This window comes from Myodes glareolus, chromosome 7, assembly GCF_982192425.1.
Source record: "Myodes glareolus chromosome 7, mMyoGla1.1, whole genome shotgun sequence".
Classification (NCBI taxonomy): domain Eukaryota; kingdom Metazoa; phylum Chordata; class Mammalia; order Rodentia; family Cricetidae; genus Myodes; species Myodes glareolus.
Window position 1 is genome coordinate 54,583,254 of NC_142032.1, and position 25,472 is coordinate 54,608,725.

General features: G+C 40.9%; 1 protein-coding gene and 1 long non-coding RNA gene across 4 annotated transcripts in view; one reads left to right on the plus strand and one right to left on the minus strand.

Annotated features, from left to right (window-relative positions):
- Positions 1-66: 66 nt before the first annotated feature.
- On the minus strand, positions 67-6,355 carry LOC125415796 (uncharacterized). The gene is made up of 3 exons (XR_007236686.3): positions 6,288-6,355; positions 5,311-5,389; positions 67-4,116 (listed from the first exon to the last, which is right to left on the minus strand). It is a non-coding gene; the product is annotated as an uncharacterized LOC125415796 (long non-coding RNA).
- A 662-nt stretch (positions 6,356-7,017) lies between these two features.
- Positions 7,018-25,472, plus strand: part of Rtn3 (reticulon 3) — a 53,973-nt gene continuing 35,518 nt past the window's right edge. Inside the window, exons 1-2 of one of the 3 annotated variants that reach the window (XM_087908151.1) lie at positions 7,018-7,354; positions 19,077-19,133. In XM_087908151.1, the coding sequence (XP_087764277.1) occupies positions 7,213-7,354; positions 19,077-19,133 (199 nt within the window). In that variant the 5' untranslated portion in view covers positions 7,018-7,212. The remainder of the gene's footprint in view (positions 7,355-19,076; positions 19,134-25,472) is intronic. The other 2 variants (XM_087908154.1, XM_087908155.1) reach the window with 2 other exon arrangements.

Sequence of the window (25,472 nt, forward strand, 5' to 3'; positions counted from 1 at the left end):
CAACAGGATGGATTTCAGTGCATTTTTATTGGCAGCTGTTAAAATCAAACAACGTGTTGTGTTCCATAGCAGAATTAGGTATGTAATATTAAAAGAAGCAGAAAGTTTATGAGCAGGTAGTATAACATATCTTTTTTATTCATTCATTAATACAACCTTTTCAGTTTCTCCCTACTACCTATTTTAGGTATTTTAGGATGTTGTAGCTATTTTGTTCAAAACAAAATACTCCTTTTGGAATTTACATTAAAGACAAAACAATGAAACAAACATCGCTGGACCTAGTGGTGTAGGCCTTTAATTCCAGCACTTGGGAAGCAGAGGCAGGTGGATCTATATGAACTCAAGGCCAGTCTTGTCTACATATCAATTTCCAGGACAGCCAGAACTACAGGGGGAGAGAGAGAGAGAGAGAGACAGAGAGAGAGACAGAGAGAAGCAGCTCAAGTTCAAAATGCCAAATATTGACTCTCATTGCAGCCTGCTTTTAGAAGTGAATCACCTGCCATGACTGGAGGTTGACCTTTCCTTGTGGTTTCCTAGAAGGCGACAGGTTATATATAGACATTTTTGACATTTTTGAGTGGTTAAAGCCATTGGATCTGGGGCCAGACTAACTGACATTAAATTTTAACACTAATACTCACTAGCTGTGCAAACTCAGGTGAATCAATCTCTCTGAATCTGTTTCATCAGCTCCAAGCTAATTCTAATACCCACAGAGTTTTAGATTAAACGAGATGTGTTTGTCCCTGATGACTGCTATATGGTTAGTCCAGAACTGGTGATTATATTCATTCTGGAAAAGCCAAACAAAGTCATAAATACTTAAGGCACTTATGTTATGAAGCATACAACTAGCAAAATTGTTATCCAAAATGACATCCACTATGACTCAAGATTCCAAAGCTTTCCCAAAATAGTACATTTGTTATGTTTTAGGCACAGTGAGAGGCAGTAATGCTGTATAAGACACATTCCTGTCCTCCACAGACTTGTGGGTAAACAGCTAAGTATCATTTCCTACTGATGGTCCAGCGACACCATCTGACCTCTCATCACCTATTTATAGGGCCAATGGCTAAGCAACTTCAAAAGGATAGAATACTGCCTGCCTGGAAATTATTTAAAATCCCTACTGGGTTTGGGGTGGAATTCGGTGGGAAAACACTTGCCTAGTATGCTCAAAGCCCTAGTTTGGATCCCATCAACACAAAAATAAAATGCCTATCTGGGCTCAAGAGATAGCTTAGTTGTAGAGCACATGTTCAACATGTAGCAGGCCCTGGGTTTGATTCCCAACATCACAGAATAAGATATTGGCACCTTAATTTTCTTGTTTATAAAATAGAGTGATGAGTGTTGGGCACAGTGTAGAAGTTTCTGTCCTGCCAGCAGCTCCCAAATAAGCACCCTGAGACTTACATTAATTATAAATGCTCAGCCGATGCTTCAGGCTTGTTACTAACTCTTACAATTTAACCCATTTCTGTTCACCTACATGCTGCCCCACGGCTCATGGCTTTTTCCTCTATCCCATTTTGTGTGTTTGACTCGTTCGGCAACTGGCTGGGGACTCTTCTGACTCCACCCTTCCTCATCCCGTCTTTCTCAGTTTGGCTTTTCTGTCTAACTTTATCCTGTTCCTATTGACCAGTCAGCTTGTTTATTAAACCAATCATAGCAACATATATTCACACAGTGTACAAAATGATTATTCCACAGCACATTAGGTATCATACGCCGCCTTTAATCTCAGAACTCAGGAGGCAGAGGCAGGTAGACCTCTGAGTTCCAGAAGACAATGAAGGCTTCAGAATGAGACCTTGTGTCAAAAACTAAACAAATAGAGAGATGATAAGGTTACAATAGTCAACTCCACTCCATGTTGTGTTCTAAGGCTGAATTAGCCCCAGCAAGAAAAAGAAAAAGAAAAAAAAAAAAACAAAAAACAAAACCTCTAGTCCCAAATACAGAGGAAGCTAAAGCAGGAAGATGATTTATTTGAGGCCAGTCAACAGAAAGACTGCATCTCTTTATAAAGAAGCAGGTGAGTTTGATGACCTGAGTTCAAATGAAAGCCAGGGACCCACATAAAAAAAGTTGCATTCAGTAGCTCCTGTCTGTAATCCCAGCACTCCTATGGGTTTATGGGAGTCAGAGATAGGAGAAGCTCACAGAGAAGCTGGTCAGAAGTAGCTGGTAGCTGGCAAAGAATGAGGAATGTTGAGAGTAATCCTGCCTCATCTGGGCGGTGGTGGTGCCCGCCTTTAATCCCAGCATTTGGGAGGCAGAGGCAGGAAGATCTCTGTGTGTTCGAGGCCAGCACGGTCTACATAGTTAAAAAAGAGAGAAAGAAAGAAAGAAAAAGAAAAGAAAGAAGAAAGAAAAAAGAAAATGCTCTTTTAAAGGTAGATGTAGGTATAGAGTTATCATACTTATTGATGCTTATAGAAGATTTTAACCAAGGTTACCTATCTGTGTGTAGCAATGTGGACGAGGTTAGTAATAAAGGAAACTACAATATAGTCATGTATCACATAATGACATTTTGATCAATGACAGCAGAAAAACTAACATTTAATGATTTGGGCATTGTGGTACATATCCTCTCACTCATGTGATTATGCTAATTCAGGGCAAACCTACTGGACTGTCAGTCACGAGAAGAGATTGTACATCCTAGTGTAACTAATAATGCCTGGTCATGGCAAGCATCATTCTGTGGTCCATGTACTTACTGTAGTTTAACATCTCAGAGTTTCCTGCTTCTACTTATAAAATGGAAGCAGTGTACATGTGACACCAGAAGCAGCTTTGTGTTCACTGAAATCATCTGATTGCACAAAGAGTCATAAGGACCCACATGGACCATCCCATTGAGGTTTCTGAAAATACACTCTCCAATGTTCCCACAAGAGTAAAATTTCCTGATGATGCCATTCTCTCAACACATCCCTACCTTTAAACAATTTGTGTGTGCATGCATGTATGTGTGTGTGTGTGTTTTTTCAGTTCTGGGAATCAACTCCAGGATTTAGCCCTATTCATAGCTCTATTTTTTGTTTTTTGGGGGGAAGTTTTTGGGAGGAGGGAGTTGGAAACAGGGTTGTAGCCCTGTCTGTGAAGCCTTGGCTGTCCTGGAACTCTATGTAAACCAGGCTTGCCTTGAACTCCGAGAGATTCACCTGCCTCTGCCTCCTCATGCTAGGATTAAAGGCCACTACCACCTGGCTCGTAGTTTTCATATACATGTGCATATATATGCTTATATGAATGACAGGTAGATTTTATAACATGCCTGGTGGCACAGACCTGTAATTCCTGCTATTCAGGAGGCTGAGGCAGGAGGACAAAACATTTGAGGCCAACTTAAGCAACATAGTAAGACTTTGTTTCAACACACAAAAAAATTGAAATTCAAAAAGGGTTGTTTCTGGGAGGGGTGGTGCATGCCTTTAATCCCAGCACTCAGGAGGCAGAGGCAGGCAGATCTCTGTGAGTTTGAGACCAGTCTGGCCTGCACAGCTAGTTCCAGTACAACCAGGAAGGGCTACAAAGAGAAATCCTGTCTTAAAAACACAAAAAGGGTGGAAGGGGGACTGTGGAGCTGGGCAGTGGTAGCACATGGCTTTAATACCAGGATTTGAGAGACAGAGGCAGGCAGATATCTGAGTTCGAGGCCAGCCTAGTCTAGAAAGTGAGTTCCAGGACAGCCAGGACTACATAGAGAAACTCTGTCTTTGAAAAATAAAAATAAAATAAATTCCTGTTAGCCCTAAGATAAGGCCTCAATTTCCCTTCCCAACCTTCTACTTTAGCCTCCAGAATGCTGGGATTGCAGACATTGCCACCACGCCTGCTATCTTAGGACATAAAACTATCCAGCACAATTGACCCCTTATCAACCTGACACATAAACAAATCACTATAAAGTCACAACCTTTCTTGTTTATCCCCAGGTCACACATTGATAGAAACATCACAGTAGAAAACATTTTACTAACAAGAAAATCCCACAGCCTTACAAATTCAGTCTTTTTTTTTTAATCCAAATTCTCTGTAAAACTCCAAAATCTTCTGTTTCACAAAAGCTAAGTCTTTCAATGTGGGCTCCTGCAACATAAAAAATAAGTACCGTTATACTTCATCAGGGGAAGAACTAGGGCAAATTACAATCTGAACGAAGCAAAACCAAACTCCAACAGTATAAATAACTCAACATCCAATGACCGGGGTATGCTCACAATCTCCTGGGCTCCTTCAAAGGGCTCAGGTCACTTCTGCAGCTCCGCCCTCTATAGCACCCCAGCTTGTCTCCTCGGCTCCAGCTGGCTCCACTCCACACCTGCTGCTGTTCTTAGTGGCTACCCCATGGTACTGGCGTCTCCAAAATGCTGGAATCTTCTCCCGAAACTAAGCTACACTTTCACCAATAACCTCTCCTGGGCTCTCTTCAGGGACTCTAGCATTGCCACACAGTGCCAAGCCTCAGCTGCTCTCCACGACCCTTTCATGCCTTCAAAATCAGTACCAGCTGGGTGACTCATACTACCAAGTTCAGCTGCCAGCATGAGGTACAAACCTTGGCCGTTTCTGGAACACAGCTTTCTGTGTGCTGATCCTGAGGAAACACTTCCCAGAAGGCTTCACCTCAGTGATATGCTTAATCACATCTGATTACTTTGACCCATTGTTCCAGCAAAGCCAAAGTTTTACTTTGGTGATTCTGATCTCTTGTTAACCACAGACAATTCTTCAACTCCAGCTGACCAGACACCACAGACTCTTCACACACAAGGCCTGGTTAAGTCTTTGCTTCCATCTGACACTTCACAAGCCAGGCCTCCATCGTTTGCACTGCTTTCAACATTCTTATCTTCCAAGCTCGTTCAGAACACCCCACTGAGCTCTCAACACTCAATGACTTTTCAAGCCCAAAGTCCTTAAACAGTCCTCCCAAAAAACATGGTCAGGGCTGTCATAGCAATACCCCACTACACTGGTACCAGGTACCAGTTTGCCTTAGAATTTCTTTTATTTATTTATTTATTTATTTATTTATTTATTTATTTATTTATTATGTATACAATATTCTGTTTGTGTGTATGCCTGAAGGCCAGAAGAGGGCACCAGACCCCATTACAGATGGTTGTGAGCCACCATGTGGTTGCTGGGACCTTTGGAAGAGCAGGCAATGCTTTTAACCTCTGAGCCATCTCTCCAGCCCTGTCTTAGGATTTCTACCGCTGTGAAAAAAACACCATGACCAAAGAGCAAGTTGAGGAGAAAAGGGTTTATTCTGCTTACACTTCCTTATCAGTGTTCACCATCGAAGGACAGCAGTCAGGACAGAAACTTCAGCAGGACCAGAACCTGATGGCAGGAACTGACACAGAGGCTATGAAGAGATGCTGCTCACTGGCCTGCTCCTGTATATTGCTCAGTCTGCTTTCTGATAGAACTCAAGACCTCCCACCCACAATGAGATAGATGGTCCCCCCATCAATCACTAATTAAGAAAACGCCCTACAGTCTTATCTACAGCAAGGTCTTATAGACATATTTCCTTTTTCTTTCCTTTCCTTTCTTTTTTCTTTTTTTTCCCTGTAGTCCTGGCTGCCCTGGAACTCTCTCTGTAGACTAGGGACTGTCTTCGAACTCAGAGATCCTCCTGCCGCTACCTCCAAAGTGCTCGGATTAAAGGAGTACGCCACCACTGCCCAGCGGTTTGCTGCATTATTAACTGATGTTGTTGAGTGCCGGAGTAAAATATTTTCCACAGTTATTTTGGGAAATATTCTGGGCGGTTTTCAGAGCAACAACCAGGATGCTGTCTGGGATTTATTTGACCTTAAAAAAACTGTGTAGGACAGACAAGGTCCACAGTTTGTTCTAGATTTCTACTGGTCAGATCGCTTTCCCCATTGGCAGCAGCCTGCATGCCTAGTTCCCCCTCCATGAATTTGCATCTTGACAGGATTTGCTGAACCTGCAATTGAACATTGGGTCATCAATTGTTGCTTAGCAACATCAAATCACACAGCTTGGATTTTCATCATTATTATGTACTTTCAAAAATTTTGACCAGAAATAGGGAGACTTTGAATTTAGCAAGTCAGCCCAGAAGATTGATGAACAAAATCCTATATAAACTGATGTTCAGTTTCAAATATGTTTTTATTTAAGGGCTCATCTTAGGACATGCATAAAATTCTGTAATGTGTATCTGTGCCTCATTTTTAATACCTCATTTTATGCCCTCCCAATCACAACCAAGATGTTACCTCCTGGTTTTCCTTTCCTCGGAAGCTTTTTTTTCCCCTTCCAAAGTATGTCTTCTCTTCCTCAGAACCTATTCAGAGAAAAGGCAACTTCAAACCCTCTTTGGGAAGAAAAACAAGATAAAAATATGAAGCTGATTCTGAGACTGCATTGCAATGTGATTGGAATGAGTAATGGTTTCTCATTCTGTTTAGCATTTCTCTCCACCTATCAAATGTGGAACTGTGCCATGTCTTCCTCGGTGAGGCGATATTACGACACGGCCAGATAACTCAAATAGCACATTACAAGCGGGGGGATCTATATATTGTGGCTTTCACTTTTTTTTGGAGTCACAGGTACACGTGGGTGGGTACACGTCAGACAAAAGTCATCAACTAGAATTTATGATTAAAAAGATCATTTGCAACTTATGGAAGCACAAAGAAACCTCGATCGTTGGAACATAATCTGACAACTAGAAAGCATTCACATAAAGAACCAGAGGGTCGGGAGAAGACGGGGACTTTCAATCCGCAGCGAGGGCTGCAGTGGTCTGTGGGTTCTGGCGCTTAGCCACGCCCCTTACGTCAGGTTTCTAGCCCCCCCCCCCACACCTCCCGCCCCGAGGCTCGCCCCACCCGCGGGGCCTGTCATGCTGCGTCTTTTCCTGCGGGAGCGCAGAGGGACAGTTCCTGCGCCTGCGCATTGTGTCGCTGCGCGCCTCCGAGGCCGCCGCTCGCGCGTCCTCGGGCTCTTTGCGCGCATGCGCGCTCGTACTCCTCTCCCCGCGGAGTACGGCTGAGTCAGTCAGTCTGTCGGAGTCAGTCTTCGAGACAGCCTGCACCCGGTACTTCGGAGAGCCAGCTGCTGGATCGTCCTGTGTCCCCTCCCACTCTCCCGCCCCACGTTTCTTTTCACCACTCTCCCGCCCTTGCTCTTACAGCCATGGCGGAGTCGTCGGCGGCCACTCAGTCCCCGTCAATCTCTTCGTCGTCCTCTGGGGCCGAGCCGTCTGCGCTCGGCAGCGGCGGGAGCCCCGGAGCCTGCCCCACCCTGGGGGCGAAGAGCTGCGGCTCCTCGTGTGCGGGTGAGGCGCGCGGGGAGCTCGATCCCTGGGGAGCGCGAGCGACCGGGTCTCCGGGCGGGGGCGGGCGACCCACCCGGGCCGCGGGCGGCTTCGGCCCCGAGGCGGGCGTTTGAGGAACAGGCAAAGGGGGAGGGGAGCGAAGAGCCGAGCCGCGATGTGGAAATAACGGGGTGTGAAGAAACCAGGTTGGGGGCGGGGAGGTGGTCTAGAGAGTGGGCGTTGATGCTGGCTCCCCGCAGGTGAGAACGGAGAAAGGCTGGGTGAAGGGAATGGATCGTGTCCGGGAGGCCGGAGAGCCCCGGGGTGGAACGGGGCGGGGGCGGGGGGCTGATTTAGTGTAGGATTAGCGAGCTTCAGAGGATTGTGACAGGTGGGTTGTAGGAGAAATAAATGCTGTTAGGATTTTGAGAGGAGTGGTGGTGGAAGGGGTGGCGTTGCAGGTTTGCAGACAGGTGTTGACACAATCTTACATTGGGTGATAGTCCTCCAAAAGAAATTGTTTTTGTTTGCCAGGAGGATCAAGAAGTTCTGTTACTGTTTTGGGGCTAAACTGAATGCCAGATTTTTCCGAGGCTCTGAGGTAGAGGAGGCGTGATGAGAATAGCACAGGGAGATTTGGGAGGGAACTGCGGATAGTCCAAGATGGATCCTTGGCTGCATCTGCAACATAGCCTGCTCTTCACGGGCGCATCGTGGGGGTGGGGGCACCCAATGAGTTGCTGTTTTCTAGAAGATAATAAACACAATCATGCCAAGCCATCACCATGTTTTGATTTCATGTTTTCGATGGCCTATTCTCGATAGCAATATAACAAAATGGAACGTTTACTGAAGGGAAAACGAGGAGAAATTCAGACAAAGCCTGGGCTGCTTGGACCCCCTTCTCCGTTGTCTGAAAAGACGAGGAGGCTGCTGGCCTCCTTTAGTTTCTATTGTATGTCTGCCTGCTGGTGGGAGCTGCCAAGCAAACACCCCTCGTGCAGAGATCTGCAGTGCAGATGCCTTCTTGAGGAAAATATGTCCGCTGGCAGGTGGTGGTTCTTAAAGGAACTGAATCTTTGGTGGGAAAAAAAAAATGCGATTTGTCAAAGGAAGAATTTTGAGAGGTTTAAAAAATGCTTTGTTATCTCCAGCGCACTCTTGGGTTGATCATTCTAATGAACGCAACATTCTTAATCTTAGCATTAAATATATTCTCAGTATGTTTCCTAATACTGACTGTCCACCTGGCTGAGAGCTTTGTTGCCCTGCCGGATCTTCCAGGGAGGGTATAGCCATTTGGGTAAATGGTATGGGAGGAAGCTTCTGCAGATAAAGGAATGAGGCAGCATATTTGGAGCCCTGGTTCTATTTAAACCACCAGCATTTCTCCTCCAAATTTTTGTGTTCTGGGCTAACTTCCAAATGAACAGTGGCTTTCTATAACTTAGCAACTTGGTCCCTTGGCTTTAATTGCATCACTACTTACTGTTTGGTTAGCCTCTTCCTATTCACAATTTCCAAATTTCTGATAAAGATCTAGGTTTTAGAAGTTGGCCGTTTGTGCTCAAAATCAGAATTTAAGTATTGAGGAATACTGGAGGATAGCAGTCAGGGATTAAAATTTTAGTCCTGACTATGATCAAATGGTGAAAAAAGATTTTTTTAAGACAAAGTAGTAGTTCAGGCTGGCTTTGAATACAAGAATGATTCAGCCTTAGCCTCCACTGGGACCATAGGTGCATGCTACCACACCCAGCAAGAATCAACATTTTTATTCTTTTAATGCATTGTCATGGATTGGCTCTGTTGGTGCATCAGAAAAAAATGTAAGCATATACTGCCACCAAGTGAATTTTATATTAGCAATACAAATACACTAACATGCAGTATTTCTGTTTAGCTTATGTTTCTGATATCTTTTGCTCGTGTCACATTGTCACAATTTTATAATTGCCATTTCCCTGAGTATTTTTGATTCAGTCTCCTTCTGGAACATTCCTATCCCAGCAGGTCTTGAACTTGTGGCTAATTTTCTATCTGAGCATTTCAAATTCTGGGAAAATAGGCATGAGCCACTATGCCAAGCTTTCTTGCTTTTTTTGTTGATTTGTTTTATATTGATTTAACATACCTCTCTTTGGTCTCTCAAGACAGGGTTTCTCTGTGTAGCCTTCACTGTCCTGAAACTTTAGATTCTCCCAAGTGCTGGGATTGAAGACATGTGCTACCACCGCCCAGCTTCCAACATACTTCATGATGGTAGTGAGAAAGATGCTAAAATGAGACATTTTTTGTCAACAGTGAAATTCATATCTTGAAATGGTATTCTGAGTAGCTGGGTTTGCATACTGCACTTTCCTAATAGTATAAATCCCCCAAATATTATCCATTTTTCTTCATTTTAGTATAGAATTGCTATTTTTGACATCAGTTGTAGATATTTTGTCACTATTGACACTTAGTGAGGTTTTCTCTTCCCCTTGCCTGTTTTATGGCACTGTAGATGGATCCTAGGTCCATGCTGCTGCTAACACACACTTTACCACTGAGACACACTTCTAGCCCACCACTGGCACTTAAAATAGTGTCTGGCTGTTGTAACTACAAAAGTACTCAATAAGTTTCTGTTGAATGAATCATCAGGTTTACAAGCTGGAAAGGAACACCTGAAATAGACACTAAATGAATGTCTGATCATAAACTCCTCCCCATTGCCAATTTACTGATATTCAGAGAGCAGTGATAGTTTCAGTGACCCCAGCGCAAGATTCTTGTTGTTCAGGTGACTACTTGAGACTATAACAGGCTGTCTTAGGGGGCTAGTGAGAGACCAGTAGATAGGGTACTTGCTATTGAGTTAACACCCTAAGTTAGAACCCTTGGTCCCACATGCTAGGAAAAAACTTCTGCCTTCCTCACACAATGTTTTTTTAAAAAGCTTTATCTTTATTTTTGAGTTTTATGTGTATGACTGGTTTGTGCCTGCGTGCATGTCTGTGCACCACTGCATGCAGTGGCTAGAGGAGGCCAGAAGGGAGCCTGATTTCCTGGTACTAAGTTTACAGATGATTGTAAGTCACCTTGTGGACGTTAGAATTAAACCTAGGTCCTCTGAAAGAGCTGCCCTTAACTGCTCTTAAGCACTGAGCCATCTCTCCAGCCCCTCACATAATTTTTTTTAATGTTTTTAAAAAATCATATGACCATGCCACGGTAAAATACATTTGTATTCTAACCTGAAGAATCATTTTAAAAATGCTGGGTGTGGTGACATGTATCTTCAATCCCATCACTCAGGATGCAGAGGCAGATAGATTTCTGTAAATTAGAAATCCCATCACTCAGGATGCAGAGGCAGATAGATTTCTGTAAGTTAGAGTCCAGCCTGGTCTATCTAGAAAGAGTTCCAAGCCAATCAAGACTTCATAATGAGACATTGACTCAAAAAAGCAACAGAAAACAAAGTCTTTTGAAGTACTGTGGTGAACCTGAATATGGTACCTGTCATTTGCATTTTTGATATTGAGATAGGAGGTTCATCAGCCTGGTAGACAATACTGAGAGACCCTGTCTCAAAAACCAAAGACACTGCAGCAAAATCACCATTTTTTAATAGCCCTTTCCTCCACACTTCTGTTTGTCAGAGAAAGTGTCTCAAAGTCTGGCAAGATAAAAATAAGATGAAATTTGTTAGTCTAAAATTTAACTTTTTAAAAATGGTTCCTAAAAGTTCTGCTGTGGTTGTAGAAAAAAATGCAAACATTGCTATCAGTCTTGAATTTCATGTTCTTTACTAAGTTTTTAAGTTGTTTTTAGTTAAGAGTAAGTGTTGCTTAATATCCTGAAAAAAGTTTTGTGTTTGCTGACCTGCCCAGTAATGAAGTTTAGAAATAGTGGTCTCTGGTTATAGGTAGAAATGAGTAACTCTGGCCCAGTGTGCAGCAATTCGTGATAGTACTCTTAGAGAAGGTGAGGGGCCGGGATGCCTTCCCAGATTTCTGCCTTTGAAGAAATCTTGAGTTTCAGAGGCAGACATTTGAGGTTGAGGTAAACGAGACAGAAATATATAACATTTCTTTTGGAGTGAGAATTGCCCAATTCCTATATTGTTAGAATTTATTTTATGTTTATAGGTGTTTTGCTTGCATATATGTCTGCGCACCTCTTTAGAGGTCAGAAGATGGTGGCTGATATCTGGAATTGAAGTTACAAACAATTATGAAACCATGTGGTTGCTGGGACTAGAACTCAGGCCCTCTGGAAGGGCATCCAGTGCTCTTAACTGATACCTATCATCTCTCCAGCACTGTGCCTAAATTTAAAATATGTTTTTAATAGTTAATGATATTAAAATTTCACAGTTAGCTAGAAATTACTTTTCTGAAAATCGTGATGTCAGAATAAAGCTACATTTTACTTTATGAAATTGGCTCAAATAATAGCTTGGGCAATTTAAAAATATTTTGTTTTTAACTATTTGAAACTTTTTTTCCTTTTGGTATTTTGAGACAGGGTTTCTCAGTATAGCCCTGGCTGTCCTTGAACTCACTTTGCAGACCAGACTGGCCTTGAGCTCACTGAAATTCACCTGCCGTTGCCTCCCAAGTGCTGGGATTAAAAGTGTACGATAGCTGGTTTTGGGATTTTTTGTTGTTGTTGTTTAATTTTTTGAGATGGTTTCTCTTTTTAACAGCTCTGACTGTCCTGCAGTTCTCTCTGGCTTTGAACTCAAAGATCCACCTACCTCTGCCTCCAAAGGTGTGCTACACCCACATCCTTGGGTTTAAGATTTCTTTTCATTTACTTAATTTTATTTCATGTGCTTGGGTGTTTTGTCTGAGTGAGGGTATCAGACCTCTTGGAACTGGAGTTAGACAGTTGTGAGCCACCATGTGGGTACTGAGAATTGAACCCAGGTCCTCTGGAAGAGCAGCTGATGCTCTTAACCACTGAGGCATCTCTCCAGTCTGGGTTATCTTTTGGGGGGGGGTGGAGGGAGAGGTTTCGAGATAGGGTTTCTCTGTAGCTTTGGAGCTTGTCCTGGAGCTAGCTCTTGTAGACCAGGCTGGCCTCGAACTCACAGAGATCCACCTGCCTCTGCCTCCCGAGTGCTGGGATTAAAGGTGTGCACCACCACTGCCCAGCCAGTCTGGGTTATCTCTTAATAACTGTTGTTCTTGTTCAAATCGTGTGTCTTAGTTTCTACACCATTAAAATGATGATAATAGTTGGTGTGTAAATGAGGCACACAGAAAGGACTTTGCCCATAGAGAAGGTTAGTAAATAGTAGTGACTGGTGTGAAGGGCTACAGTGGAAATCAGCAGTGTGAGCTAGATGTTTTTGCTGTGTGTCTTTAAAAGCAAACCACTTGAAACCTGGCTTTTATTAACAATATCTAATACTTGATGCATCTGTAAGTTATAAATTATCTGCACATAGAATAGTAGTTGAATTACAAGTGAAAAAAATCTCAATCATCCTAAGCAATAAAATAAAATTATTGTTTACTGATGGTACAGAGGTGTGAATGCGGGAGGAGCTGACCTGTGCTAGACCCACAGTGCACCAATGAGCTATCTTTTCCTTAACCCCCACTTTTTTTTTTCAAGTCAGGGTTTCTCTGTGGAATAGCCCCAGCTGTCCTGGAACTTTCCTCCAGCTCACAGAGATCCACCTGCCTCATACTCCCAAGTGACCCAGCCACTTTTGTAAATATTTATTTTTTAATTTTAATTATATGTTGGTGTATAGGTATGTATATACAAGTATAGGTTCCCCTAGAGGCCAGAGGTGTCAGAGTCCCCTAGAACTAGAATTTTTAGGTGGTTGTGAACCACTGGGAACTTAACTACAGTCCTCAAAGACAGTGTGTGTTTTTAACAGCTGAGCCATCTCTCCAGCCCTCTCTCCAACCATTTAGCAGCTAGGCATGGTGGCTGTATTTGTCTTTAATCCCAGCACTTAGAAGGCAAAGACAGACAATTCTCTGTGCATTCAAAGTTAACCTGATCTACGTATCAAGTCCCAACCTGCCAAAGCGACATAGAGAAACCATATCTCAGATATTGTAATTGTAATTCTTGCTTGATACCTGTTTTGTTATATGTGATTTTACTATGTTAAAGTTAAAACCTTCCACCGGGCAGTGATAGAGCATTCCTTTAATCCTAGCACTGAGGAGGTAGAGACAGGAGGATCTCCATGAGTTCGAGACCAGCCTAGTCTACAAAGTGAGTTCCAGGACAAACTCCAAAAGCTACAGAGAAACCCTGTCTTGGAGACGAAAAAAAAAAAAAGAAAAAGAAAAGAACAAAAAAAGTTAAAACCTTCCTTTTTTAGACAGAAAAGGGGAAATGATGTGGGATTCCCCTCTGTATGCTGTGAATATGTTTTATTACCACTTTTTAATAAAGAAGCCACTTTGGCCTATGACAGGGCAGAATATAGCAAGGAGGGAAATCCAAGCAGATATAGAGGATGAAAAAAGGCAGAATCAGGCAGGCACCACGAGCCTCGTTAAAATATAAAATAATAAAAATGGATTAATTTAAGAAGTAAGAGCTAGCTGGGAATACACCTAAGCCAAACTGTGTTGTAATTAAAAAAAAAAGCAAAACCAAAAACAACTTGTTTCTTAAGTGATGGCATAATATCATTGTGCTTAAATATTTTCTGTAGCATTCTGGCCATAGTAAATATAGTTTGGATACCTTATAGATGGTTGTCACAGCAGACATGTGTAAGAGATAGCAAGAGTGGTCATGTCAGAATAGTCTACAAACACCCACTGACTTTTTATTATTATTACTGGAAAAGAAAAATTTTTTTTGAATGCTGCTTTCTATTGAGGCCATGTTCATAAGTAATTACTCAGCTCATATAAAAGTACTTGTCTACATAATTTTAAAGGATGCATCTTAACCCTAACTGGAAATCTCCAGGTAGTTATTTACAAGGTTTGTGGTAGAGTTTCAGTCTTTTTATTTTGTTATTTTTGTTGTTGTTCATTTATTGTTTGTGCTACTTTTGTATTGAACCCTTATTGCTTTTTAGTATTTTAGAGTTAATCTAAAAACCATAGCAGGAATGGTGTGTTGATTTGTTGAATTTGGCTGTGAGGAAATTGTTCCTCATGATATGCCAGTCACCTGTTCTACTCAAGTGAGTGTTGCAAGCATTTGTTAAGTGAAGTCTGGTAATGAAGGAGTTAGTGACGTGGAAAAGAGAAAGTTAAGTTTATCAGTTTTATTTGAGCCAAGCATTATTTCTGTTAAAAGGCTCTTCTCTTTAAAGTAGCTATAGTCTTAAAATTGACTGTTTCCTAGTTCTCACCAGAATTACATTGGCTCCAAATAAGATTTATGTTAGTGACTATGTGTATAGTAATCATCTATACCTAGTGTGTTTTGTGTTTAGCCTTCTAAACTTTACAGACTTTTGAAAAACAATTGATAAAGTGTTTACTTGCTAAGCTGTGGGTTCAGATCCCAGTACTGCAAAAAATTAAAAAGAAACTCCTTTTTTTTTTAATAACTTTCTGGCCAGGTATGATGCCACACATCTTTAATCCCAGCACTTGGGAGGCAGAGGCAGGAGAATCTCTGTAAGTTTGAGACCAGCCTGGCTGACAGAACAAGTTCCAGGACAGTCTCCAAAAGGCTACAGAGAAACCGTCTTGAAAAAAAAAAGAAAAGAAAAAGAAAGAAAAGGTGTTGCCTTTTATTCTAATTCATTTCTAATAATTATTGAGTATAATTCTAGTTGTTTTAGATTATGGGTTGTTGGAGATGTTTTGAAAGCTATGGACATGCTAACTAGTTTAAGCTATAACACTATTATTCCTGATTATATCATGGAAATCCTTTTTACTATGTATCTGTGATTTATGGAAGGTATATGACTCTCCTGTTGAAGCTCCAGAGAGAACTTCTGTTGCTGTTGGAGACAGGATATCACTGTGTATCCCCTGGCTGTCCTGAACTCTATGTAGACCAGGCTGGCTTCAAACTCATAGATATCTACCTGCCTCCCAAGTGCTGGGATTAAAGGCGTGCACCACCATCGCCCGGCCTCCTTACCTCTTTCCTTAAACTAACTGGCTTACTACTTCCTGTAAACACATCTTCCTAACATAACCAGGAGGGGTACATGTTGGCAGTTGGCATATTCTTCGTTGGCAGTTTGCCCTTCAGTGTGATACATGGAAGGGTATTCTGTAAAACTTCTTAAGCAAAATTAATACAGAACTCTTTTGGTCCTGTTATGTTATGTTTGATTTTTTTTTTTTTAAGACGGTTTCTCTGTAGCCTTTTGGAGACTGTCCTGGAACTTGTTCTGTCAGCCAGGCTGGTCTCAAACTTAGAGAGATCCTGCTGCCTCTGCCTCCCAATTTCAACAGTGAGCATTGCTTTTCATTTATGTTTAAGGTAGAAATAATTGATAACAGGGATCTTTGCTCAACTGGATATTGAGTCTAGGGCTCAGTGAGTACTAGACAAGGATGCTACCATTAAGCTACATCTTCAGCTCTCTTTGTAGATCTTATTTTTAGTCAGGGTCTCACCAAGTTGCCCAGGCTGTTCCTGAACTCATTTGTAGCTCAGGCTGTCCTCAGAATCAATCCTCCAGCCTCTGCCTCAAGCAGTTGGGAATACAGGTATATATGCCAATCATGGCTGGCTGATATTTCTGATACCTTAACATTTGCCTATTGCCTTAGGGTTTAAGTCATGCCCTTGTGTAACAGTTCAACAGCTGAGCATATTATGGCTCTTTGTAAGGAACTCTGGGAGATAGGAAGATAGATATGCAACATAGGCTATCCGTTTGGAGGCTATATCAACAGAAGAAAGGCTTGTATTATGTTTATTTGTGAGTCAGATAACAATATAACACACACACAATCACAAACACCAAGTTGGGACACAGACCCAGAGAAATTAAACCATGTATCCAAAGGTTAGTGATAGTGAAGCTGGTAGACAGGGTAGAGTCAAGGAATTTAAGGCTCAGTTTTCATTCCCATAGACATATACACTGCTTCTGTTTAGGATTTGAAGAAACTTATGCAAAAGTGATTCAATCACCTCTTATATTCAGGATCAGTTAAAATTGAAAACCTTAGTTTGGGTCACATAGTTCCCAAGCCAAGTGACTTTTCTACCCCCCCCCAACTGATTTCAGGTCAAGGTAAATGGTCATTTTCCACATTGTGGAATCCAGTGAGTGGTCACTCTGAGTCAAACTTGTTGGCTAACTAGTTTTTTCCTGATGTTCTTTTCTCCTATGTCAGCTAGTATAAACCTGTGAAAATGTTCAGTTGGATCATGTAATTCCTGGATAAAGTGCTTGAATGACTTCATGTCATATTCAGAATCAACACCAAAAAGTCTTCACTGGATACCCTGTTTATCTACTTCAACTACATTGGCTTCCTTACTCTTAGGAAATACTCACCTGTCTTGGGATATTTGCTGTTGACTCTGCCTGTAATGTTCTTCCTTCAGTGTAGTAGATCATGGCATGTGCCTCTCTACTATCCCAAATTCACCTGCTGAAACATAAACTCTAAGGTGGCCTTTGGGAGGTCTTGAAGCCATATGATTGGGATTAGTAGCTTCACAGTGAAGATCCAGAGAGCTTGTGTTAACCTTCTACCATGTGAGAACATGTCTGAAAATTTCTGTCTGTGGACCAGGGAGAATTACCAGATAATGACTGAATTTACCCTGCCTGAGCTTTCATCTTTGATATTACAGCCTTCAGAATTTCATTTTCTTTTTTTCTTATCTGTTTTTTCTTCCCCTTCCTTTTTTTTTCTTTTGTTTTGTTTTTTGTATTTGGGTTTTTTTTTTTTTGTATTAATAGTTGATTCAATGGTCTTGCATATGTTATACAAGACTCTACCAAGTCTTGTAAGACTGTCTTCACCCTAAGTGTTTCTGTCAGGTTACCATTTGTATCTACTAACAAATAATACGTTTATTTGAGTATTATATTTGTGTTTATTGGTTCTAAAGAACTAAAACATACCACCAATTGACCTTTTTTCCCCAATAGTTAAGGGCCAGCTGTGATGGCACACACTTTTAGGGAGGCATAGGCAGATGGATCTATGTCTGAGTATGATACCAGCCAGGTCTATAGAGCAAGTTCCAGGACAGCCAGAGCTACACAGAGAAAACCCTGTTTCAAAAAACAACGCAAGCAAACAAAAAATACAATAGTTAATGTTAGCTGTAGATAATAAAGAAAAAGGTCACCCTGCTACTTTATGGCCAGCAAGATAGATAGTAACAGTGCTTGCTTGCCACAAAGCCTGATGACCTGAGTTCCATACCTGGGAACTGTTGGTGGAGGCCACTCATTTGTTCCAGGCTACCCAGACCTGAAATAGTCACTCAGAAGCCATATTATTTGCAGTACTGTTTGGCCAGTAGCTTCAGCATATTTCTAGCTAGCTCTTATATCCTAAACTAACCCATCTCCATTAATCTGTGCATCACCATGAGGTCGTGGCCTACTGGCAAAGTTTCAGCGGGCTCCAACAGAGGCATCTGTCTCTAGTGGTGGCTACTTGACTTCTCATTGACTCCGCCTACTCTCTCTCTATATCTCTTTCAGCCTGGCTTTACTCTGTTAAGCCATTGGCTGAAAGCAGCTTCTTTATTAACCAATGGCAATAAAACATATTCACAGCATACATCACTTCTCCTTTTCTGTCTAAATAAAAAGGAGGTCTAAATAAAATGGGGATGTTATGTGCACATTATATTTTTTATATGTTGACAGATTGGAAGATGTGATTTTTCAAAGATGAAAGGTTTCTCATATTAGCCCTATTTTCCAGTGAGTTGTGATTTTGTTTATCAAGTATCAAGGGTCAGGTTTTGCCTCAGGGGGCTAGTTGTTGTTGTTGTTGTTGTTGTTTAAATATATTTATTTATTTATTATGTATACAATATTTTGTCTGTGTGTATGCCTGCAGGCCAGAAGAGGGCACCAGACCTCATTACAGATGGTTGTGAGCCACCATGTGGTTGCCAGGAATTGAACTCAGGACCTTTGGAAGAGCAGGCAATGCTCTTGACCACTGAGCCATCTCTCCAGCCCTGTTTGTTTGTTTTTGATACAGTTTCACTGTATAGCCCTGACTATCCTGGAACTTGCTCTGTTAACCAGGCTGGCTTTGTCAGAGATCCACCTGCCTCTGCCTCCCAAGTACTGGAATTAAAGGCATGCCACACCACCTGGCTCAGTTGAATATTTCTAATATTTCTAAGTGTTCATCTTAATGACTTTCTGAGAAAGGGTTTCTCTGTGTAAGCCTTGACTGTCCTGGAACTTGCTTTGTTACTATACCGGCCTCAAACTCACAGAGATCCACCTGCCTCTGTCATCTTAGTTACTTAATACTTCAAAATGTAGTTGGCAATTATTTAAAGCAAGTGTCAGTTAGTACTTAGAAACCCACTTTGCCAGAGGGTAGGAGAGGAGAATCTGCTCTTGAGGTTGTAGCTATTGTGGAATGGTAGGACTTCCTCTTTTCTCCCGAAGGTGATAATATTTGTCTAAAAGAGATTGACTTGGTAAACTTTTAGAAGTGTATCCTGGAAGTGAAATGAGGTGTCACTGGCAGGTGAGTGAAAATAGTCATTGGAATACCTCCAGAAAAAGAAAGTTGAAGTTAAAATTCCTGTATAAGGTTGTCAAATTTTTATGCTGTATATTTTCTTTCAGATTCCTTTGTTTCTTCCTCCTCCTCTCAGCCTGTATCTATATTTTCGACCTCACAAGGCAAGTCCGTAACTCTTTTTTGCACATTGACAAAAGAAAAATGTTAAGAAAGAGGCTGTAACTGAGGATGAGGTGGAAATCTTTTATTGCCCCCACAACTCTCCAAATGGAAAATAGTTACTAGCCCATCCTTTTGCTATTTAAAGGTTGCCAGTAGGTCCTGGTTGAGGCTAAGTGAGCCATTTAATACAGCATAAGTTTTATATGCAGTTTTGACTATTACATAAAAAATTAAAAACTGGAGCTGGAGAGATAGCTCAGTAGTTAAGAGCACTTGTGTGCTCTTCCAGAGGACCCGGATTCAATTCTCAGCACCTACATCGCAGCTCAAAACTGTCTGTAGTTCCAGTTCCAGGGGATTCAACTGCTCACACAGACATGCAGGTAGCCATAACACCAATGCATATAAAATTTTTAAAAATCATTAAAAAATATGAAAAAATTGGGGACTGAAGAGATAACTCAGCAGTTACGTGCACTGACTGTTCTTCTAGAGGACCTGGGTTCAATTCCCAGCACCTACATGGCAGCCTATAGCTGAGATGTCTCAGCAGGTTAAGATGCCTTCCATCTGGCCTAATAATTGGAGTTCAGTCTTTAGGACCATATGGTAGAAGGAAAAAAATCAATTTCCATAAGTTGTTCTCTGATACCCATGTATGAATTATCTTTCTCTCTCACACAAACACACACACACTGCTAAAAGTGTATTGCATTGGGAATGATAACTCAGCAGTTAAGAGGTCTTGCTGCTCTTCCAGAGGCCCCAAGTTTGATTACCAGCAATTATCTTGGGTGTTACTGTATTTCTAGCTTCAGGGGATCCACTACTCCCTTCCAGCAGCATCCACAGGCACTACACTCTACATAAACATAACACTCCACTCCCCACACAGACACACAATTAGAAATAAAATAAATCTTAAAAAGTTTTAAAGCTTGCCTGTAGGGTTTGGGACTTCTCAATCCCAGCATGCACTTAACCTATTAATTTGAATTCATGCAATTGATAGAGAGGGGCAGTGAGTTTAGAAAGCAGTGTGAGAGTATGCTTCCAGTGACCTACAAAATAACAGCCTAGCTACAGGATTCTAAATGTAAATCTGACTGAAATTTATCCCAACAGTGAGGCTGCTTTCAGATCCTTAGGAATATCAAACAAGTAAATTGACTTGTAGCAGTTAAGGCTCCTTATTCTAGAAATTAAGCTGTGATTTAAAAAAAAAAATCCAAGTGTGGTAGTTCACACCTATAATCCTAGTACTCTGAAGGCAGAGACAGGAAGATCACCTGAGAGTTCCAAGCCAGCCAGGATTGCACAACAAGATCCACCCAGTCACCAAAAAAAAAAAAAAAAATCTACCAATGGGGAAATCATCTTAAGTTAATGTGACAACTCCTGCCAAGAATTGAGAGTGCAGCTAGTAAAGTGCATTCCATTTGTGCTGTGGCACTAAGTCCAAACAGGTCAGTGGGGCACTCTTAGTACAACACTTGGCTTCCATGCACAAGTAAGCCGAGTGCTGAGGGTGGTGGTAGCAACGTGTATAATTAGAGCCACTAGGTAGATCTCAAAAGTTCTATGTGAAATGTTTATTATTCTGGCTGGGATTTTCTGCAGGTTGGATGCTGATTCATTAGGAAGACTTTGACCATAAAATAATAAAAACACAGTGCCGGGGATGTAGCTCAATTTAGGGCACTTGACTTATATATCTGAGGCCCTGAATTAGATACCAGCACTGCAAAAATTAAAAATTAAGGTCTGGAGAGAGATGGCTCAGGGGTTAAGAGTACTAGCTGCTCTTGCAGAGGACCATGGTTTAGTTCCCAGCACCCATGTGACAATGTATAAGCCATCTGTAAATTCAGTTCTGAGAGAGCCAGTGACTTCTGTCCCCACTGGCACCAGGCAGGCATGAAGTGAACTTACATATATGCATGTAAAACACTTCTGCCCATAAAATTAATAGAAATATTTTTAAGTTAAAAAGAATAAAAAACCTTTCGAAATGTTTTAATTCATAGCGTTAGATAGCATTAGAGCCCCTCTTTTATAGTATTCTTAATTGTATGATATTAAGATAAGTAGAATCATAATTCTGCTACATTATGAGCCAAATATTGACCTTTGAAATACATGTTTACTTTCTGCTTACCAAAGAATTTTGACTCATGCAATCTTAGAATAGTCTTACTGTAAAGGCAGTTAATGGTGCTATATCCCTAACAGTGTTCCAGCCCAGCCTCTTTAGTAACATTTCCCTGTAAAACAAAACAAAAAAAACAGTATTCAAAAATCAGTCCAGGGGGCTGGAGAGATGGATCAGCAGTTAAGAACACTGACTGTGCTTCTAGAGGATGTGGGTTCAATTCCCAGCACCTACATGGCAGCTTACAACTGTCTATATAACTTCAGTTTCAGGAGATCTGATACCTTCACATCAGTGCACATAAAATAAAGTTAAATTATTTAAAAATCAATCCTGGGGAGCTCTGCCAGTCTGAAGGCCAGACTCTTCATCATGTGAAGAAACACTTAGTAGATGGTTAGTTGTGCTTAGGGTAGCTAATATTGGAAGTTTGTAGTCTGTCTTTAAAAATAAGGAGAGGAAGTTGATATGTTTGGTTAACAAAACCCTGGGACTGGAAGCAGTCCTATCTCACAAAGGCCATTCTGAATGCTGCCACTAGCAGGAACTTTGAGCTTTGTCATTAACCCAGCTAATCTCTTGGCCTGTTAGTTTTGGGGAAAACACACTACTTTCATCTACCCAAACTGTAGCAATCATTAAGTAGAACATTTGTACATTTAAGAATGATTTGTGGGCTGGGATTGTAGCTCAGTGGTTGCCATATATAAAGACCTAGGTTCAGTCCTCAGCATAACAAAAATTGTTTATATTTTTAAAACTGAAACGCAGATTATCTATTTACCATTATCAGGTTTCAGTGAAGTGCATGTATCAAAAAAGAAAAAGAAAGATGTCATTGAGTAAAAATGTTTTTCCAAAATAAATTATATTTATTAACTTATGAAAGACATGTTTCATAACCTAGGAAATCAAACTTTTTGATGACTATATTTATAGTTAATATGCCTATGGAATAATCAGTTCCTTCTTAATTAACTTGTGCTCTAAGAGTAGACCCTAATAGTCCTTCTTCCTCCAGGCTCCCTTTTCCATCAAGCAGACCTTAACTTCAGGTACTCTCTAAGCCTTTCAGAAATGAGGAATGAATTTTAATGGTGTCTTCCTATATGATATAAGACACAGGCAGATATACTATATGTGGGTAATATTTAGTGAGCCTTTACCATGCTAGTATTTGATGCAGATCTTTAATCTTCACAGCCAGTGGTAGAGGGGAGGCATTAGCTCAGTGGAGCAACTTTATAATTGTGAGATTCCTAGCTCAGGGTCACACAAATCAAGGACTCCAAAATCCCTGCATATAACTGCTGCATCTGTGATATAGACAATCATAAATAGCTGCATTTAGGATTTAGAAGTTTTTTAAGGATGTCATATTGAAATTGATGTTAAAAACCATGAGAGCAAAAAAGGTAACTTTAATTATATTCTCATTATTAGTGATAAAATGTGCTATCATTTGGGGGAGAGACCCTCCATTAAACACAAAATCAAATTGAAATTTGACTTCAGTTTTGAAGAGAGTGGATCTAGAAAATACTTAAATTTTATTTAGAAAAGTGTTTTGTTTTGTTTAAGTAGATGGAAATAATATTGGAAAGAGGGGCTCCGTCCACCATTGAGGATTGGAAGAGGAACTGCATCTTGGGTATTTGTGTTGACTTTGATGCAGTGGGTGTCTGGAATAGGAACTTACAACACTGAACTTTTGCCAGTTACAGCCTTTTTCTTAAAAAAAAAAAATAAGTGAAACATTTTTCTTTGTACAAAGGAGACTTTTTGTTTAGGATCTTGCTTGGCTGCAAAGTTGTCTGCTGGCTAACTTCCTATTTGGATGCTGTGGCTGAAAGTCGCTGGTACTGTTGTGCACGGTAATGTGTCTTGCCTTCTTGTTTTGTGAACATAAGAAAATTCAAGTGTAGGAAAACCTATACCTGAATATTTCAAGCTTCCCTTGTATTGATATACATATTATTTATGTGAAAGAATGACTTAGTGGTTACTGCAGGCTGGCACCCTTTTGCTAATGTGTGTAGTTTTCTATGTTGAGAGTAGCCCTTCAATTAAAACAATAGAATTCCTGAGTAAGAGGGGAATTATAACATTAGTATAAGCTATTCATTCTTTTTAGGAAGAACTCTTCACAGTCTATCTAAGATGCTTTTTGGATTTAGATTACATGTTTTCAGTGATTAAGGTAGGACCATTTACATAGAGAAGTAGTAGACTTTTATTCTTTCTAAGCTGTTTGAGTGGACCATATGATTGGAAAAAATGTAGAGAAAATATTTTTGAAGAATAGCATAAGCTGTAAGGGATTTTACAGTTCAGATATATTCATTTGGTGTATATGTTGAGTTCACTTAAAGTTTTTAATTGTGTCACTTTTTTAATCCTCATCTTATAAAATACTCTTCGTTCTAGAAAACCCTCCCCAGTCAATTTCCTTGCCAGACTCTGTAGTCAAGTGGAGTTTTTGCCTTATTGCACTTAAACTTAGTGTTATGGTGTTTTTAAAAATAGGCTCAGAATTGGCTTTTTTTCCTTTATGTGTGATTCTGGAATGGGACCCAGAACCGAGCACATGCTCTGCAAGTGCTTTACTATTGAGCTCCACCCCTGCTCCTCTTCTGTGTGTCATTGTGCTCCTGCACAAAACGATGGACAATGAAGAATAGCCACCTGTGACTTATAGGACTGGAGCTCTGAAGTGCAGCTCTGATCATTCTGCTCCCTCAAATTTGCCAGATGTGCCCAAGTAGTGGCCATGGGGTCTAGAGAACAGAGCCTGGGCTCTGTCCTTAGAGATTCTGAGATAGTGAACAAAGGACACAGCTCCAGAAACCCGTGATGATACACTTTAATCCCATCTCTCGGGGCAGAAATAGGTGGATCTCTTAGTTTGGGAACAGCCTCCTCTGCAAAATGAGTTCCAGGCAAGCCAGGGCTATGTAGGGAGACATTGTCTCAAAAGAGGTTTAATTTTTTTTTAATTTTATTTTATAAAAAGCTCCTATAGTTCAGCAGTGGTTGCACAACATGCCTTTAATCCTAGCAAGTTCCAGAACAGCCAAGGCTACACAGAGAGAAACTTGTCTGGAAAAAGCAAAACAAAACTAAAAAGCTAATAGTTGCCTTATGGATTAAAAAGAATTATAAAAGGTTGTGCCCACGGCTGTTTTTATGCTAGGTTATTAAATCATGCTGCTACTTATACACTGAGTTAAGATACACTTTTTATTCTTGGTGATGAATGTGGTTTGCAGAAACATTTTGTTCTGGAAACCTCTTTGATTTTCAACATTGGCTTATCTTTTGTTGTATACATTTTAAACATCTTCATTCATATAGCACCTAACAGAATCCCAGCACTTGGGAGGCAGAGGCAGGCGGATCTCTAAGTTTGAGGTCAGCCTGGTCTATAAGCGCTAGTTCCAGGACAGCTAGGACTGTGACACAGAGAAATCCTGTTTCAAAAAACAAAACAAAACAAAAGCAGAAGTTAAAAATACTGTTTGGCTTAGACCAAATATAAAGGTTTTTCACTATCCAAAACTTAGAACTGGACAGAAGGCTCTTTAAAGTCAGCTGTGGTTTTGGTACATGCCTATCACCTCAGCATTGCATCTTTCTCCTCTAATAAAAGGCATATCCTGGAGTCTGTGTCAGGAAAGTTTTTTATGTGAGAAGAGCAGTTTGCCCACCATTATACAGTACAAAGACTTCATGTGTGCAGGGGCGGGGATGTAGGTGATTGCACATGTTTGCAAATGAGAAGACAACTGTGATGTTTCTCAGGAACACCTTGGATTTTTGAGATTTAGTGTTTCAGTTGACCTGGAACTTGCTGATTATGCTAGGCCAACTGACCAGTGAGTTCCAGAGATCTGTGTAACTGTATCCTTAGTATTGTGATTACTGGTGTTCACCCCTGTGCCTGACTTTTTTTAAACTGGAGTTTCTGGGACCCAAACTTGAGTCCTCATGTTTGAGTGACAGATACTACAGACTGAACTGATACCCCAACATATATATTTGTGCGTACGTTTGTGTGCAAGTGTTCATAGAGGCTATAGGAGGACATAAAGCCACAAGAACCTGCCTGTCTTTGTTTTACAATGCTGGGATCCCAGGCGTGCAGATTGATGCTAGGGCTTTGAACTTAGGTTCTCATGCTGGTAAG